At 42.4% G+C, this 19,168-nt stretch overlaps 1 protein-coding gene across 1 annotated transcript in view; it reads right to left on the bottom strand.

Moving 5' to 3' along the window:
• Positions 1-944: 944 nt before the first annotated feature.
• The window catches only part of LOC147881867 (putative E3 ubiquitin-protein ligase ARI7), a 33,231-nt gene continuing 15,007 nt past the window's right edge, over positions 945-19,168 (bottom strand). Inside the window, exons 6-15 of the mRNA XM_087401297.1 lie at positions 17,014-17,118; positions 16,783-16,871; positions 16,524-16,631; positions 16,096-16,186; positions 15,901-15,990; positions 15,702-15,749; positions 15,392-15,463; positions 14,304-14,403; positions 14,085-14,211; positions 945-1,798 (exon numbers count right to left, since the gene is read on the bottom strand). Of these exons, the coding sequence (XP_087257423.1) occupies positions 1,525-1,798; positions 14,085-14,211; positions 14,304-14,403; positions 15,392-15,463; positions 15,702-15,749; positions 15,901-15,990; positions 16,096-16,186; positions 16,524-16,631; positions 16,783-16,871; positions 17,014-17,118 (1,104 nt within the window). The 3' untranslated portion in view covers positions 945-1,524. The remainder of the gene's footprint in view (positions 1,799-14,084; positions 14,212-14,303; positions 14,404-15,391; positions 15,464-15,701; positions 15,750-15,900; positions 15,991-16,095; positions 16,187-16,523; positions 16,632-16,782; positions 16,872-17,013; positions 17,119-19,168) is intronic.

Raw genomic sequence — 19,168 nt, 5'->3', positions numbered from 1 at the left:
TTCAAAGGCAACCTCTTTGATCACTTACCTTTACATGGCTTCAAGTTGTAACAAGTGTCAAAAGTTTGAAATATCACACCCATCCAGACTACAAATCAAGGAGCTCAAGTCCTACAATATAGGTTGACAGCATGGGTGCACCACCAGAAGTATGTGAATCTGTACACTATTTTGACGCAACAAAAATCAAGAAGAGTGTCAAAGCTTTGGATCCTTGTCATAGCATTGGAGATGGACACTCCCCTACTCAAATAATACACATGTGTGTATTACATTGTATTTTACATATTTTCCTCTTTGTGTGTGATCAATAATTGCTGCATTTGGAAAGGGCTATGAATTGTTTCTTATGTTTTCCTAACGGCAATATTCCTTAAAGATTTGAGTGCAACAGAAATGAGTTCGACAATGCATTCATAGTATCTATAATTTCACAGTGCGGAATGTAAATCTACCGCTCCAAGTGTGTCGAGAGTAGGCTAATGAGGCTATTTAGTTGAGGACCACACCGTTGAATCGACGTTCCGAGTCAACGTTGACTCATGCAGGTATTCATGAGTAAAGCACCTTCTCCTGGGGAGACGCCCAGAGATTTTAGTCCCCAACAGTGGAATGGAGCAGTGGAATACTATAGGCGGCGAGCTGGGACCCATAGAGGCTCCTTCAGCACCTCATGGAGAGACTAAATTTTTTATTGGTCTCAAAGCTTTTAATTAAGAGGGAAGGTCCATGCACAACTCAGTGCCAGGCTGATCTCGAAGAAATTCAGAGTACAACTGCGGTTCTTTTTTAAGTTACTGATCTTTCGTTCTCGACTAACCTCTTGGCACGCTGGCTCTATATTCTTTTTAAACCTAAATAATTAAAGCATATTTTAAATAAACACAACAAGGATTTTTTGAGCTGAACCCTGTGGAATATATTATTCACAATTGAGTAGTGAAAACACACCGTTGCACATCATACCAAAATTTTGTAGTATCAATTACAAGTTAAACCATCGTCGCATACCGGCCACTTCTTTTTCATTTGGCATTAGCTTTCCCTGATATAATCCAATCCCACCCTTATTAAACACCTGGCCTATAAACTGAGACAATCCTCGATTCACGACTGGAACCAAATCTAGCTTCTGATCACCCTTCATGATACAAAGTTAAGGCTGTACAATGTGTGCTGCAGGCCCACCTTTTGGACCATTCTTCAGCATATACTGATCTTTGAAGACAGTAAGTACATCAGACCTAATTAATGCGAGCATTTTATGGTAACTGCCAAAATCAGTCACCCCGGTCCCTGTTGCTCCTAAGGCTCAAACCTAAAAAGCTACCTATGTGGCAGCCATGAGCTCTACTTGTGGATTGAAACTAGAATCAACATAGAAGAGTCTAAATTGTATCTTCAAGTTGAATTAGCGAAACTCGCAGCACATGCAACAAAGAAACACCCTTCGTTGATCTTCAAGGTAAACACGGTAAAGAAAAACTTGGGAAATATTGCAAACATTGAAAGACTGAATGCACTTCACAACTGTGACTGATGGCACATGGCACATGTTGTTGCAGATGCGACATTTGCATACGTACACCGATTACAACCCCAGTGATTACTATCCTCTCCTGTTCGACTGGAACCACCTGTTTTTGAGCTGCCAGCCTTTGGTCTTCCTCCCCTTGCTTTGGAACTACCTGATGCCTTAGAGCTGCACCCGGACTTGGCTTGAGCTTTTGAATTATCTACATCTGCCAAACCATTTTCAAGCGCTCGAACTAGATTCTCAAAGTATGTTCTTGTCACACTGCACACAAGCATAACTTTTTGTCAGCTATACAAGACTCAAAAAATGGTATTGCATAAGCTTTGTTCCGTCATCTTTAATTTTCAAAGTGTGAATTATTCTTTAAAAGCCACAGCAATAGCGTATGCCATACATCGCTAGTCATATCATAGTACTCTAGTTTGCAGCAAGGATAGCACTGAACAGCATCGTTGAAGCTCTCTTTCCAAAAAGCGTACAGTACAAGGAAGCCAAACAAGTACAAGAATGTGTGACAGTAATCAGTCAGTTGCTCAATTTTACCAACAATTGATCCCCTGTACTACTTACCTCAGCCAGACAATCAATCAGAACATAAAAATGCTAGACTATTGCCATAGATGTTTGTTTGCAACAGTCTGCAATTGTAGAGAAGTCAAACTCATATCTGCTAATAAACATTCAATGATATCATTTACCAAAGGTACTGATTTCTTGCATCTGTCCACAAAGACCAAGGGAGAAAAGCCTTTTGGATTTGGGAGGGCCGTTCCCTGACAGAGGTGGAGTGGGACCCAGGGGAGTGGCGTTGGCCACCACTTGATGCTTCAGAGAACCTTACCCCCTTCTTCTCATATAGCGCGCATACCGGTAGGCATGCTCTTGGGGCTCTTCAGCGCAGGCTACCCACCCAGGCACATAGCTGGTATGCCTAGGGGATATCTCTGGTCTTTCTTCGTACGTTCTGGAAGACTATGGGCAAGCTGGCGGCCGAGGAAGATCTCTTACTTTCTTTGGATGGTGATCCATAAGGGGCTACCAGTTGGGGGCTGGCTGAAGCAGATGGGGCAGGAGGGGCACTGCCAGATGTGTTTTCAGGATGAGGAATCCCTGAAGCACTACCTTTGGAGCTGTTCGCATGCTCAGACAGTGTGGAAGGGAGCCATGGGGATCTTAGTGAGGGCGGCACCCGAGCTAGGACCGGTCACTTGGGGAGCTTTTTGTTGGTGCAGCACCGAGATGGGACATCACCTGGCCTACGAGTTCTCGGCAAGATCCAATTTTCTTCATCACGCAGGCCACCTGGGCACACATGGAAAGCTTCCCTTGGCATCTGACAGAGACAGATGTAGGAGCGATGACTCGGCACCCAGTTTGGGAGATCATTGGGAGTATCGTAGGCTGGCACATCTGGACCTCCAGATGCGCGCAGACCCTAGAAGATCAGGCTTCTTCCACTACCCAGACCCTCGCGGACATCTGGAGCACGATCATTCACACGCTCAAGGGTCAGTGGGATCAGATTCAGAGGGACTCCCGGGCAGGGAAGGAGAAGAGACGGCGCTTCCTTCGCGACTGGGACCATCAGGAGCTTTTCTTCCAGCACTCTGCTCAGAGTCTTCAGTGGCATTACTCGCTCCCACTGTGGCTGTTTGTCCACACTCAGATGATTATGCCCTGAGAGGCTTGTAATTTAATTTTTGTTTACCCCACTGGCCTTTAGGCCTTCTTGTACTCTCGTTTTTCAAGTAATATAACAAGCACTACTTTTTGAAAAAAAAAAAAAAGGGAGAAAAGCCAAAGCATGCCACAAGTATTGTGTCAACATCATCTAGAAGAGCTGGAGAATTAATGAAGGCGTCGACTGAAGGGTATTCACAACTCGGCCTTGAATGAATAACTGTTCAATTCAATTATATGAATTGCAACAACCTTTGTTGGAACTAATCAGGCAAGCATAGACTATCTAGCTTGTTTATCATAGCTGGTATAGCAAATAGAGAAAGCTGTATATATACCTTTGTAAGACTAGAATAAGTCCAATCATACAAATTTAGAATTTTTGTTGTTCTAAAGATCAAAAATCTACAAAGAAAATAAAAGAGAAAATGAAAAAGAAGAAAAAAGAGGTAAACAAAAACTTTTATGAAAAGCAAAAGGAAGACATACTTAGCAAGCAAAGCAACACTTATGTCGTCATCAGTGCCCAAGCATAAGCAGCTATACCGGGTTTCTAAAGACCCGCGGAGTCTCTTGGGCAAACCCAGTGCTTACTAAAATACGTCAAATAAACAAAAGAGAATGAAAACACGAAATAAAGAAGAAACGAAGCAGGTGACTTAAGCAAAAATAAACAAGCAAGTCAAGAAACAAAAACTTCCAAAAAACTAGAAACTCTCTCTCTCTCTCTCTCTCTCTCTCTCTCTCTCTCTCTCTTATTTAAAACATAAAAAGTTAAATGGCACTTTACACTTATGTCTCGTTTCTGCAAAGAGGCAAAAACTTAGAAAGCACAAGTATACTCAAATAAACTCTCTTTTGAAACTAAAAGAAAAACGGGCTATTCAGCTCCCCGCTTTTTGTTTTCAGCTTATGTTCAATCATTCTAAACAAACCTAAGGCCGAAACACCATAGATAAAAGACTTCATATCTAAGAATGTGCGAACTTTTTTCATTATTTTCCTTGGATTATACCTCTTGTGTAATAGTAAAGTGATCAAATTACTACATTGAGTGATAAAAGACTCCTTAGTTGTACAAAGGCGGGAAAGTCTATGGAATTGGGAAGAAATGACTCCATATTTCGCCAAATCAGAAATGTTTATGAGTCAATGTGAGGCATTTTTATAATGTGTAAACCACTATATTCAGGTTGTTCACGTTTATCGTATATATCATTGATACCTCTAATCCTATGGTAGATTGAGAAAGTCTAAGATCTAAGAAAACACAAGAATCCCCTCTTGAAGTGCAGTTCAGTTCACAAGAGTCACGAGGATAGATTCCTTCTCCAAAAGCTCTAGCGTCTTTGTACATAAAGTCTTGAAAGTTAGGAACATCTGGTACAAATAAATCATCTATAAAACGCCTAACTTGACTAAGCTTATGTAAAATGATAGGGCGGGTATTGATAGAAATAAGACGTTGCATAAACTCAAATTCATAAGTGAAAAGATAAAAGTTTGCTAAAAAGACGGCACAATTAGTGCCCATGGGGATTCCTATAACTTGTTGAAACAAAGAATCACCTATTGTGATGTAAAGATCATCTAAAAGAAAATCTATCCAAGAGCAAACATCTTCTACACTTACTACCTTTGTGTATCACTTCTTTTTAGAACCTATGTCATGATCTTTATTTTTTAGCCACAAAAAGTCAAAGCATAAGGCTGTTTTCTCAACTTTTAGCACTTTGCATCTATCTTTGTCAAATCTCAGCTTGAAAACATCAGCCACTAGCTTTTTAATTCTAAACTTCAGGTCTTCCAGCTCAATCTGTGTAAAGTGTCGTTAAATCATAGGTTTGAAGGAAAATTAGAGACTCTTTTTCCTGAATGCTTCGAGAGGAATTAAAAAATTTTACAACATGAATCACTGCTTGAGTTCGAGGGGACATCTGCCTCTTTTAATAAGTCCCTCCAAAGTTCATGGGCACTAGGCAACATGGCTTTGAAGCAGTAGCTTAGCCATTTAGAGACATTCGTCAAAGTAGTCTCACAAGCAGCTGCAATAAATCTTGGCTTTTTTGGAGTTTTGTGAAACTTCCAAGTAGCACAAAGAAAAGGTATGCTTGGATTGCAAACAAACCCAGAAGACTTGCAAAAACTCTGAGGTCTTGAGATCAAATCCTTTTGAGAAACTAAGGCAGGGGCGTAAGTTTTGGCAGACGAGTTCACTTCTCTCAAAAGACATTCTAAGTAAAACTTTTTGCAAATAAAAACAAAGTTACTGGAACATTTGTCCACATAAGAAATGACAAAATTCCTATGGAATTTTCGGAGAAGAGTTTCATCTTCTTTAGAAAGATGGTTACTTTCCTTTGAGCAAATAACCGAAGGTAGTTTCAAAGCAACTTTCTTCAAAATCTTCCCTTTCCATTCTGATAAGATATTTTTAACTCCTAAACATTCTTCTAATTGCAAAACAAACTTTGAGATTCCCTTATCGATAGCTTTTAAAAGGCAAGACTCTTTAAAAGAGTACAATCGAAATTTTGTGCCTTTCATGAAAAGGTCTCTTAGGTTACTAGAAAGCAAAATTGAGGTATCAGTTGTGACTACATGTCCTAAATCAGCATTAATAAAGCTTTGGAATCTCTTACTTTTACAACAACAAGGTTCTTTAAGGATAGAAGATTTTGAATGCTCGCAAAGCCTTTTACCTATCTCTCCATAGTTGAAAGCCTTTTGTCCTAAAGTTTTTACATACTTCCAAGCTACTACTGGATGCTTCCAGATTCTTCTCACAAAATGAGGGAGAGAATCCATTACTTCAGGAGACTTCAAAATGGAGTTTAAGCCTATCTTGTCAAGTGAGGGAGAAGTAAAAATACAAATCAAGAGTTCCTTATTTAGATAGACTTCTTTGCTTTGAAATGAAGCTTTTACTTTTAAGAAGCGATCCAACGAAGTTTAAGTTGTATATAATGGAGCTTATTTAGATTCAAATCCTCAAAAGAGAAGTTTTCCAAGGTGTATTGAAGTTTAAAAAGAACTTTGACATTATATTTTTCAAAAACTTTTATTGAAAAAAGACCCAATGACATTAATCTATCTAGGTAGAGTAGTCTTCTTGTATAGTCTCAAGAAGCAAAAACTCTTGGAACTGAGAAAGTTAAAGGAACTAAAGGAGGAGGAAGTGGAGGAAGAGGAAGTGAGGAAGGCAACTCACGAACTACATGTGAGATTGCAGGAGAGCTAGGACAACCTCGTAACATAGCTTTAGGTTTCCATACGATGTTAGGTGTATGAATATGTTGGTAATGATGAATGTTAAAGGGCTTGATATGAGTTCTCCACATCAAAGGGTTCTTTTTAGAGGTTCTTTTATTTTTACAAAGAGTTGATTTTCCTTCCAAATTAAAACCTCTTGGGAAGAAAGTGTGTAAAGTTCTCATCCAAAACAATTCACGAGGACAAGCAGCCTTGTAAAAGTCCTTGGCATTATTAAAATGGCCCTCTATATGCTCAATGGGAAAGCAACGAAACGATTCAAAACCAGACTTTGCCATTGCTGCATATAAGGGTTTTGAATTCTCAATTAAGGAATTCTTCCTATGAACTTTTCTAGCTTCCCTAACATGTTCTTGAAAACGAATAAAAGCTGTCCTATAGGTTTGTCCTACATAAAGCATATTACTACTATGTATGTTATAGACAATATAAATTACTTGCATGGCATGAATAGGACTAATAGAAATAGAAGTCTTAAGATGCTTGTTTCTAAGACGTCTTAGTTTATTAAGAATTCTTATGTTATTATTAGTATAATGAGTGCTAACTAATAAAGCCTTAAAGTTAGACCAATTAATGTTACCTTCCCCAAAATCATGAAGATTATTCATGTTTGACCTAGCTAAAAAGTTATACCTTTCTCTATAAATGTTTCTTCTAACTTTTTTGTTTTGATTTACCATGCTAGACCCAACTAAATCACCTACCAAAGAGACAAGACCATCACTAGAATTTCCAATGTTGTTCGGTGAGGTCAAACGATCCAACATTGGGAAACTTGCTTGCACTCTCCTTGCCCATCCCAAGGCAGTTTCTCCCTTGCTATATCCCCTAACTCTAGCAGGAGCGAGACTAGTATTTAGGGGGGGGCTTGCTTGCACAGTCGTTACTCGTCCCAAGGTAACTCCTCACTTACTACTACTACAAGGGAATGTCACAGGAGCCAGATGACATCCCAGGAGATCGCCCTGTTGGTTTCCAAAAGGCGAATTCATCATAGCATATATACCTTTCTAAGACTAGAATATATCCAATCATATATAGAGGAAGCTGTACTCTCGTCTAGTTGTATAAACATTTAGTGGCATGGCCTGTCTACTCCTCCAGCTGAGATTTAAACCTTGCTAGGGAGTCCAGATATAAAAATATAAACATTGGGTGAATGGCAGGATTTTGATTTGGTGGAAATTTAGATGACAGAAACTGCACCGAAGTGCAAAAGAGCTATCAAGAAATTGTTTAAGACAGAAGCTGCCATAAATGCAAGGATAAAATCTCCTTTTCATTTAATACCTGAAAGAAAATAATACAACATGCACTGTAAAGGACGTGTATATAACAGACATCACGTCTCGATGAGTTCTACCTTTGCTGGTTTCATGGCTTGCATTCAACTAATCCAAAAAGAAGAAAATATGACAATGTGCATAAGGCTAAAAGCCATGCATTCACGTTTGTTAACTCTGAAAATCAGAAAGATTCATTATTGAGCTGCACCAATCTTGGAGATTCTACTCTACCTATTTTTGCTGTGTAATCTCTAACCTGTGTCTTCAGTGCTTATGGCTCATGATGGTGCACTGAACTTGAGAAAATGAACCTAAAATGTTTCTTCCTTCCCTCTCAAACAGAACGTGCTGCATACATAAGGTGCCTGAAACAGATTATATACTACAATTTGCTTGTCCCTACAGAACAAGTAGAGATCTCTGTTAGAAAACAGAAGGAAAGAATCACTCAAACCTCCAGCCAAGATCTCTCCCGCTCTTGCAACACTCAACTCAGATAACTGATCACAGATACAATACTCACTCAGAGAAAACTTAGACAGAGAGAGAATATATTCATCCACCGGATGGTGGGCAGAAAACTGGCTCCAGGGGAGCAATACAAAACTCAGCCAAGTGCTGAGGAGAACTGAAGGAACTCTCTCTGTCAGAAGATACCAGATCTGAGTGCACAGCACAGCCTATGACTGAGGCTTTCTGTCCTGCACTGGATGCCAGAATGGAGAGAAGTGTGGGCCTTTTATAGGCACTGCCCAGGCCTTCTGGTCTGGCCAACCAGCAGGGTCGGTCCCCTGACTGGTGACCGACCAGAACAGTCTGGAAAACCGACCAGGGTCGGCCCTGGTCGGTGGCCCTGGTTGGGCCGACTGGCCCTGCCACAGGCCCCTATAAAAGGGTGCCCTGTGCAGCCAGTCCATGCTTCTAGGGAGGCAAAGGGCCCCCCCCAATTCTCTGCTGCTTGCAGACAGCAGCCAGCCCGTGTGCTGGTTGCCAACTCTGTTTTCCTGGGTCTCTCTTTCCCATCCCTCCTTACTCTCACTGCCCCTTGTCCCCACAAAACGGGGGCTCACAGGTGGGCACAGTGAGTCTCTAACACCCCCCCTCAATGTCACAACTGTGGGCCAATCCCCATGCGTTTGATGAGGTGCTCCATCTGTTCTCGAGGGAGTGCCTTCGTGAAGAGGTCGGACAAGTTGTCGGCGGTCGGGCAGTAGATAAGCTTGATCACGTCGTCGATGATGAGCTCTCGAACAAAATGGTAATGAACTTCAATGTGTTTGGTCCGCGCATGGTACACTGGATTCTTGGCAATAGCTATGCAACTCTGATTGTCACACGTCAGCACTGTCGCATTCTCCTGACACACATCCATGTCCTCCAGAATCCACCTCAACCACAGTGTCTCACAAGCTGCTGTACACGCGGCTCTGTACTCTGCCTCTGTAGATGAAAGGGACACTGTGGGTTGCTTCTTACTTAGCCAAGAGATGGCACCAGATGCAAGTAAGAAACAATATCCTGTCGTCGACCTTCTGGTGTCCACATCACCTGCCCAATCACTGTCACAGAACCCGCCTAGTTCGATGCCTTTGGTGTAGCTGATCCCAAAGGTGCAAGTACCCTTCAGATACTTCAGCACTCGTAAACCTGCATCCCAATGACTCTTCCTGGGAGAAGCAGAGAACTGGCATAATAGCCCAACTGCATAACAAATATCAGGGCGAGTATTGGTAAGGTAAAGCAAACTTCCTACCAATCGTCGATACAAGGGAGTATCAACCGGCTGAGATGTGTCGTGAACACTTAGCTTCAGCCCGACCTCCATGGGAGTTAATGCTATTCTGCAATCCTCCATCTGAAATCTCTTCAGAATTTCTTTGTAATATTTCTCCTGTGAAATGAAGATTCTGTCTTTGGCCTGCTTTACTTCAATCCCAAGGAAGTAATGTAATAACCCAAGGTCAGTCATCTCAAACTCAGACATGAGTAGCTCCTTGACCTGTGTAATCTTCTTGACATGATCGCCTGTCAAGATAAGATCATCAACATAGAGGATGAGTACCAATCACAATCCCTTCTCAATGAACAAGTAAAGGTTTGCCTCACAAGGACTCCGACTGAGCCCTATCTTCTGAAAGAATATATCAATCCTTTGGTACCAAGCTCTGGGGGCCTGTTTCAGCCCGTATAACGCCTTCTTCAACCTACAGACCTTTAATGGGGACACTGGATCTCGAAAGCCCGGTGGCTGCTCCACGTATACCTCCTCCTCCAGGGTTCCATTAAGGAATGCGGACTTCACATCCATTTGAAAAATAGGCCACTGGAATTGGGCAGCAAGGGCAATCACTGTCCGGATAGTAACCATGTGGGCTGTGGGAGCAAAGGTTTCATCAAAATCCATGCCTTCAGTTTGAGCAAAACCTTTCACTACTAACCTTGCTTTATACTTATCCAAGCTGCCGTCGGATTTGTATTTAAGTTTGTATACCCACTTAGTGCCGATGACTTTCCGTCGCAGGGGCCTGGCCACTAAGTCCCATGTATGGTTCTTCAGGATAGCATCCATCTCTGCCTGCATGGCAGCCTGCCATTCAGGATTGTCCTTCGCCTCCTCGAAGGTTCTTGGCTCAACAATCTGAGCCACCAAAGCAAAATTCACGGATGGGGCCTTTTGAAGACGTTGAGACCGTCGCAATCCGGAACTGCTACTCTCAGGTACTGAGGTAACCCGAGACTCTTCCAATGTCCGGAGGTACCATTGGGGCAACTTTTTCTGCTTCTCTGTGGGAGGAGGAACGGGAACTTCTTCTAGAACATCCTGCTCTTCCTGAGTATCTTGTGGAATATCAGCTTTTGATTTGGTAACCTCTTGAATGGTCAACCTGGGACGGGGTGGGATCGGGGGTTGAACAATCTCCTCCTCCTCAATCTGAGGCTCCTCCTAGGGTTCAGGTTCTTTTTCCGCGAAGACAACATCCCGACTGATGAGTATTTGCTTCTTTACTGGGTTGAAGAGGTGGTAGGCCTTGGATTCTTCACTATACCCAACAAAGATACATTGTCTGCTCCGGGAATCAACTTCGTCCTGTCTTCCTTGTGCACATGCACCCATGCGTTAGAACCAAAAATGCGGAGATGAGTGATAGAGGGCTTCTAACCATAAAATGCCTCATATGGAGTCTTGTCCTTGACGGCCTTCGTCTTGGTCCGGTTGAGAATGTGTACGGCTGTATTGATAGCTTCACTCCAATAGGCTTAAGAAAGATTCCTCCCTCGAAGCATAGCAAGCCCTGTCTTGGTGGTGGTTCTATGCTTTCTCTCGGCTACCCCGTTTTGCTGAGAAGTATGTGCCGTGGTGAGTTGTCGCTTGATCCCATGCTTGCGACAAAATGTGTTGAACTCACTTGAGGTGAATTCTCCCCCCCTGTCTGGCGGAATGTCTTGACATCCTCCCCTGTCTCCTTTTCAACTCTAGTCTTCCAGTCTTTGAACTTCTCAAAAGCCTGAGACTTTTTAGCCAAACAATATACCCAAGTCATTCTACTGAAATCATCCACAAATAGAAGTGAATACCTGGATCCTGCCCACGATGCTGTAGACATTGGACCACAAATGTCGGCGTGAACCAACTCAAGTGGTTTGCTGGCCCGAAACGAAGCCTCTTGTGGGAACTTATCCCTGTGCTGCTTGCCTTCTAGACAAGCCTTACACACATCATCCTTGCCTGTAATTGGTGGAAGTCCATCCACCATCTTCGACTTTGACATTTCAGCCAAGATTCCATAGCTGACATGACCGAAGCGCTCATGCCAAAGTTTGGACTTTCCGTGATCGTCATGAACCAACATTGCACTGAGACGGTACAGTCCATTCTCTTCAACACCCTGAGCCACCATCTGCCCATTTCCTTTGGATGTCACGGTGACCTTGCCATCTTGAAAAAGAACTGCCATGTTGTTTTTGTCCATCTGACTTACAGATAGTAAATTCTTGCAAAGGTCGGGTACATAAAGTACTCCAGAGATATCCTTCTCCTCACCCGCTGTGGTAATGAAAGGAATGCTACCGATGCCCTTCACAGGACATGTCCGGCTATCCCCGACAGAAACTTTGGAATCCGGGTGTGTACTTTCCATGGTTTTGAACCAAGTCCTTCTGTTGGACATGTGCTTAGAAGCACCGCTGTCAACATACCAACCCTCTTTACCTTCACTAACTGCATAAGCTGAACAATGTTCACTGAGTAAGAATAACTGTCCAGTTGTCACATTGGCAGAATCACTCTTAGGTTCTTCTTTGTTTTTGGCTTCTCTTTTCCGCTTTTGATCCGCCTTCTTCTTCCGGCATTCTTTGGCGGAGTGGCCAAGCTTTTCTCAGTAAAAGCACTTCATTTTCTTCTTACGTTCGGCGTCCTCTGATTTCTTGGAATCCTTTGGCTTGCCTTTTCCAAGCTTGTCTTTGGCAACCAATGCCTTTTCGTCGGTTTGCGTAAAGAGTTTCTCTCGAGCCTCCTCCTGAAGCAGAAGTGAACCAAGCTCCTCAAAGGTGATTGGCTTTGTCCGTTGACCCGCAGTGACCGTAGTCACAAAACTTTTGAAACTCCGTGGCAACTTGTGGAGTGTGAGTAATGCTAATTGACTCGTGTCCACCTTCTGACCAACCGCTGCGAGCTGGTCCCGCACAACTTTCACCTTTGTCAGATGATCATGCACACTATCACCCTCATTCATATCAAGATTATAAAGCTCATGCTGAAGTGTAATGATACGAGCTGTATTATCGGTTTCATACAGCTCCTTCAGTATGGCCCACGCCTCTGAAGACGTCTCTGCCAACTGGATATGAGGAATCACAGCATCTGCTGTCGTGCCTATAAGCATTGCTAAGGCTTGAGCATCCCTCTCCTCCCATGCACAGAGTTCATCCGCATCTGCTTCAGCTAGAACTTCACCTCTTTTGTCCACAAGGTCCTCCGGCTTTTCTTCGGTCCCATTCACAATCTTCCACAACCTCCGTGCCAACAGATGGCTTCGGATCTTGACTTACCAGATTGGAAAGTCGTTCCATCGAGCTTTCCAGCTTCACCGAAATTAGGAATAAATGCAGAAGGAAGATGACTGGAGAAGGAGGAAGGACGAGCAATGGATGTAGAGGCTTCTGATCGCTGATCCATCTCGGTGAATAGCAAAAAAAAACTGAATAACTGAAACAGAAATAAATGAACTGACCTTCTGTACTAGACTGAGCTGAAAACAGAGTTGCCTTACTGCCAAGGAACTCCTTCCTTCAGAGAGTGTTTTGATGAGGAAGAGTCGAGAGCCTATGGCTCTGATACCATGTTAGAAAACAGAAGGAAAGAATCACTCAAACCTCCAGCCAAGATCTCTCCCGCTCTTGCAACACTCAACTCAGATAACTGATCACAGATACAATACTCACTCAGAGAAAACTTAGACAGAGAGAGAATATATTCATCCACCGGATGGTGGGCAGAAAACTGGCTCCAGGGGAGCAATACAAAACTCAGCCAAGTGCTGAGGAGAACTGAAGGAACTCTCTCTGTCAGAAGATACCAGATTGAGTGCACAGCACAGCCTATGACTGAGGCTTTCTGTCCTGCACTGGATGCCAGAATGGAGAGAAGTGTGGGCCTTTTATAGGCACTGTCCAGGCCTTCTGGTCTGGCCGACCAGCAGGGTCGGTCCCCTGACTGGTGACCGACCAGAACAGTCTGGAAAACCGACCAGGGTCGGCCCTGGTCGGTGGCCCTGGTTGGGCCGACTGGCCCTGCCACAGGCCCCTATAAAAGGGTGCCCTGTGCAGCCAGTCCATGCTTCTAGGGAGGCAAAGGGCCCCCCCCAATTCTCTGCTGTTTGAAGACAGCAGCCAGCCCGTGTGCTGGTTGCCAACTCTGTTTGCCTGGGTCTCTCTTTCCCATCCCTCCTTACTCTCACTGCCCCTTGTCCCCACAAAACGGGGGCTCACAGGTGGGCACAGTGAGTCTCTAACAATCTCTACCTTAAGAGGTCGCTCAAGTTCAAGGTGAGTTGTAGGCCCTACAAATGAAGGTATGAAGGCTTGCTAACAGCAAACCACCAAGAATAACCACACAAGTGCTCAAAATAATATGCCTTCTTCCCACACAACTAAGAACCCATTACTGTCTACAGTGGAATTTTCACCAAGGACACATATAAACATCCAGTCTTGATTTTTTACCAATTAAGTGCAACTCTTGAATCTAAAAATAATGCATCAACCAAGAAACATACATATGAAACAACTATGTCCTCTGTCATCACCTGGTCAGTCCAGCAAGTTTGGTTCGAAAATCATTGAATGAACTTTGTGGTGACTCCCCATCGACATAAACTTGCAAGTCCTTTTCTGCACATTGATGAAGTCTCTCTAACCCTGCCTCAGCCTCACCTATAATGGAAGCAGAAAACCCAATCAACGTACTGAGATTACAAATTGCTTTATCAAAATTCAAAAACATGTGTTTTAAGGGCAAGTACTACCTTGTAAATACTCAAAGAACTGCCTTTTTGCATGCTCGTTTTCTGGAAGATAATAACCATAAGCATAAGTCCATTTCAACACGCGGCGACATTCTACTATCTGCAGCACATAGATAAAACCATTTACATGACATGTAAAAGGAGTTGCATATCCAAATCATCACCAGCATCACCCCCAAGCTTCCTTTCACTTTCAGTTCCTTTTACGTTTTCACAGTTCGAAGAAGGGAAAAAATGATTCACTAAATTGTTCCTTCTATATTTCAAGAAGGCATTCAACACAATGCCTGGGAGAAGATTGAGGGAAAATTAACACATTTAATGTCCCCAAGAAGCCACGAGAAGCCATGTACAGGCTATATCAGTGGGTATTGGCTGAACTGGCAAGACAGTTAGTGGATGGCAAAGAATTTAAAAAAAAAAGCCTAAAGAAGTAGTTGCATTGGAATCAAGCAAGGATGCTCTCTTCCCAATAACTGCATATATAAATACAAACACATAGAAATATGAGAATCCAACTTGCTGGGCATGCCCTTCTTAGTTCTATATGTAGATAATCCCTATTAGGGATAAGACATTAAGATACTCTCAATATCTATGAAGAAACCCAATCAATAAGAAAAGTAAATCCTCCATTGATAAGTGGAAGGAAAAGGGAAGAGGACAAGAAAGGAGGGGATATAAAGGAGTGAATACAGGGTTAATACAAGGAGTGTGGAACCCATTATTTAGGGGATGGAAGAGGTAGAGTAAATGGGAAGTGGAGCCCCATGCCATACATTGGATAAAGGCCCCACCACTAACTAATGATTAGCTAAAACCTACATTAGGTCCAGCCCAAAAACGCTAACCAGAAAGTCAAGGAACGATAGATGAGAGAAGACTGTAAGATATGCAGTATCAAAGAGGTGGAAAACCAGGAGAACGTATCTTTGCATTGTGAATATATGGCATTGTGAATAAGGCAATGAATTCTCATACTCTTACATTATACTTGCATCAACATTTAGGGTGGCACTTTGCTGTATCTCCCTCTCCTCCAGTGAATGATAACTAGCTTCCATTATTCATGTCAAACAACAATTTACCTGAAGCCATGCTTCTGTTACAAACTTTAGCTGAGATACTGGCTGGCACTGTTTATCACTCAGTTTCTCAATCTGCATCAATGAGTCTGCATTAGGAAGCCTCAATGAAATAATCTTACTTTAACTGCAAATAAGTTCATACTTACAAACAAAACCAATCATAAAATAACCACTAAAAAACAACAGCAGACAGCCTATAAAACAAACATGGTAATCGCCTTTCACTGAATTGAACTATCTCAAAACAGCAGCCAAGTAATAAGCACTCAACCTGAAGCTAACATTATTTCTGCAGAAACTCATCACAAACCTGTACTGCCTGCATTTGATGGAGATCTTGAAGCGCCTTTGCCCTGGACTGTGTGAATCAACAAAGTACAATCAACTTTATTCCTTCAGTATCAAAAGGAGGATAAACAAAAGCTATAACACAGAAATAAACACTCATGACATTGTAAAAGCCATATTATGTCCCCACATCGAAGTACAACTCTCACACATATCTTAACTGATTCATTTGTGGCCCATCTCTCATAATAATGTGTATATCGCTCCAAAGAATTCTTTGCCATCTCCCTTCTCCTCTCGGCTTCATCATACTGAGCACAAAATCATTCTTTCAGGTGTATTAAAACATAGAGTTGATATATGTGCAAACTATCGATACTCATTCTGAGAATTTCACAAATAACATCTTAAGTTACCACGCCTTCCTGTTTGGCAGCTTCATATCGATTGCAAGCATAAAATCCACCAGTCCTTTCCCCATGTTCAGACCATGCCCCAAGACAAAGCCTGTAAACAATCTAAAGTTATCCCCGTGAAACACATGAATAAACCAAGCTAAACCAAGAAAACATAATATATATGCACCATCACTACACTCCTTGCAGACAAAACACCTGACTAATCGACTTTTCTCAGCCTAGCTTTAGCAGTCTAGAATGTGAAGAGAACCTTTATTCAACCGGTCATTCATCCTTTTTCTTCAAACAACCCTCACCGTAGATAGGTATCAAACTCACCAGCAAAACTCAAATTTACAAGGTTGTGTACAGGTGATATGCATGCAGCCTTGATTTTTCCCAATAGGTCGCTACAAAATTTACCATATGATAGGTATAGAACTCACCAGCAAAACTCAAATTTACAAGGTGGTGTACAGGTGATATGCATGCAGCCTTGATTTTTCTCAATAGGTCGCTTGCACTTTGGACAAGGCTTTGAGTTCGCAAGAATCCTGTGGACAAACAGAAACATTCGAGAAGAAAAGGAAAACATGTAAACCAATATAAATGCAAGCAACTTTCAGCATCCACCTGCTTGAGACAAAAATCCCCATGCGGAATTGAAACTTGAACTCCAAGTAAATTAAAGTAAGGTGAACCCACCAATTCATGTTTTCTGACTCTGCACTGTTTTTCAAAATCCACTTTGCAACTGTATCACAATCCACAGGTCTATGTGCCTCCTCTAGGCACTTCACAAACAACACCATCAAAAACTTTAGTCATGTCCTCTAAGAACAGAGATGACTACAATAAACTAACAAAGCTCTTATAGGTAGTGGACTTAACCACAGCCTTGCAATTCCGGTGACTTAATGTTGTTTTGCAACTTACATTCCAGCAAAAATTGTAACCACACTTGCAAATGATATCATATGGCCCACTTCCAGGCATAAACTCCACAGCAAACTCACAATTAGGCGCCGGACACCATTTTGTCTGCAAAGGACCAAACCCTCCTAAATGAAAAAGCTGGACAATAGATTTTAAAGTGGATTTTAAAGTGAAACACGTTAAAATGGACTTTGAAAGGCAATGGACTAGCACCTTCATTGCTCAACTCCTCTATTTGCATTTCAAACTAAGGTCAAAACGTTTTCCTACAGTTGAGCATTAAAAAAATACAACAATAAAATTCACGAACTTATATAAAGCACAAAAACAACAGTGCTGCAACATCCCAACCTGAAGAGCCCTTATATCATCAAGGAAATTTTGATATAAAGGTATCGCCAAAAAGCAGGGAAAAAAGGCACATCATATCCTTTTAAGTTGTCAATGAAAATTTTTATGAGAGAATCACAAGATTATTCATACATAGGACAGACCAAAAGAACCTTGTGTCTAGAACAAAAGGAACTACCCTTAACATACTCTGGATGTTTGAAACAGAGCACACGACATTTGTGCCCAAACACAATATGTACAACCAAATAATGGGCAGGCTATGTAAGAATAGAAGTGGGCAAAACACTCTGAACACCTGCTGTGATGTTCAAAGCACCTGGGTGTTTATACAATGTTTTGAAAACCTAATTTAGAAAAACTTATTTAATGGCTTCCCCTTTTCTTCTATATGGCTGCCACCTAACCTTTGGGCATGGATGCCATGCACTTGTCATGCCTACTTGCCACCTTTCATGTGCTGTGGTTGAATGGCTCAGCTGATGGAACGTACTCAAAGGCAAGTCAATACTCAATGCAGTACCAAATTCATTGGATTCTAGAATTCCCCCACTAATGCGATATTAGTTGGAGTTTCATATTTGCACATATATGACTCAAGGATACAAAGACAACTTGGATAGAAAACTATTCTTAGTGAATGGTCAGCTTTCTTTGTTGGAAAAAACCTAGATTAGTTTCCACATCCACAGACATCTAGCTATAGTTTATGCACGCAGTGCAAATATCCGATGGGTACGGTGTATGTCAGAAATATAGGGTCAATGCCCCACCTATGAGCTCCCAAATGAGGAGAGCTCAGCTGTTTGACACTTACATAGGACTGTGGCTAGACGGACCTGTAGGGGGAAGGGATGAGGCTGCCATGTGGGCAACAACATGGCTGCCACATGGGCAGCAGATCCGAGTCCTTTGTGTTATTTTTGGGGAAGCCCACTGGGCCACCAGATTAGCATGGAGGGCCGGCTGACTGCCCACGATTAGAGCTGACTGTGGAGCTGGAACAGTCCCAACCATGGCTGGTGCCATTTAGAGGCCTGGCCCCAGGTCAGCAGGACAGCAGACCACGTCTCTTTCCTCCTTCCAAGTACCCCTCTCTTTCCCTGTTGGCTATGTTCCTTCTTACTACATGTCAGTGTCTCCCAGCTTCCCAGCTTGAGGTTAAACCTTGATGCTCAATATTGTTTGAATTCTGTGCCGCATAATCAACTCAAATAAAGCCTTGCGCCTTTTCTTTTCTTTCCCTAAAACTTCTCACGTTGGAACTTTTTCTTAGTTTTGGTCATCTTTTGGAAATTGCAATTTATTGCCCCTCAAAACCCTCACATTGTAGCATTAGTGTTTTTTCCAAATGCTGCCTTTGAAAAATGATAGCAGTCCAATTAGGGAATCTCTCACTAGACTATAATGTGATGCGAACGCTTAGACTTACTTCTTAGCAACTTTAGGCAATGATTATGATTTTGGGAGATTGACAAGAGTCTTTATTGACCTACTTCTTTTTCCCAATCCCATCTTATAGCCTTTAAAAAAATAATCCGACAAGTGGTTTCTCTCTCATAATGCCAAGTCGGGTGGCTGCAACAGACAAAACAGACCAAGTCGGGCCACCAGACAAATCAGTCGGAGCAAAAGACTTTCCAGGTGAGCAGCAGGGGCTGACCAAGTTGGGTGACAGATTGGTCAGCCAGTCTGTCACTGGGTTGGCCAGTTCCAGGCCTATGTAAAGGCCTCTCTTCGACGCATTCTAGTCATTCACAGGGTTGCAGAACTGAGCTCTTCTTTGGACACTCCAGCCAGCAGA

This window comes from Dipteris shenzhenensis, chromosome 30 (genome assembly GCF_047967505.1).
Source record: "Dipteris shenzhenensis isolate YYH24624 ecotype China chromosome 30, Dip_SZ_1.0, whole genome shotgun sequence".
Taxonomy (NCBI): domain Eukaryota; kingdom Viridiplantae; phylum Streptophyta; class Polypodiopsida; order Gleicheniales; family Dipteridaceae; genus Dipteris; species Dipteris shenzhenensis.
The sequence above is the reverse complement of the archived record's forward strand: the minus strand, read 5'-3'. Positions and strand labels throughout refer to the sequence as shown.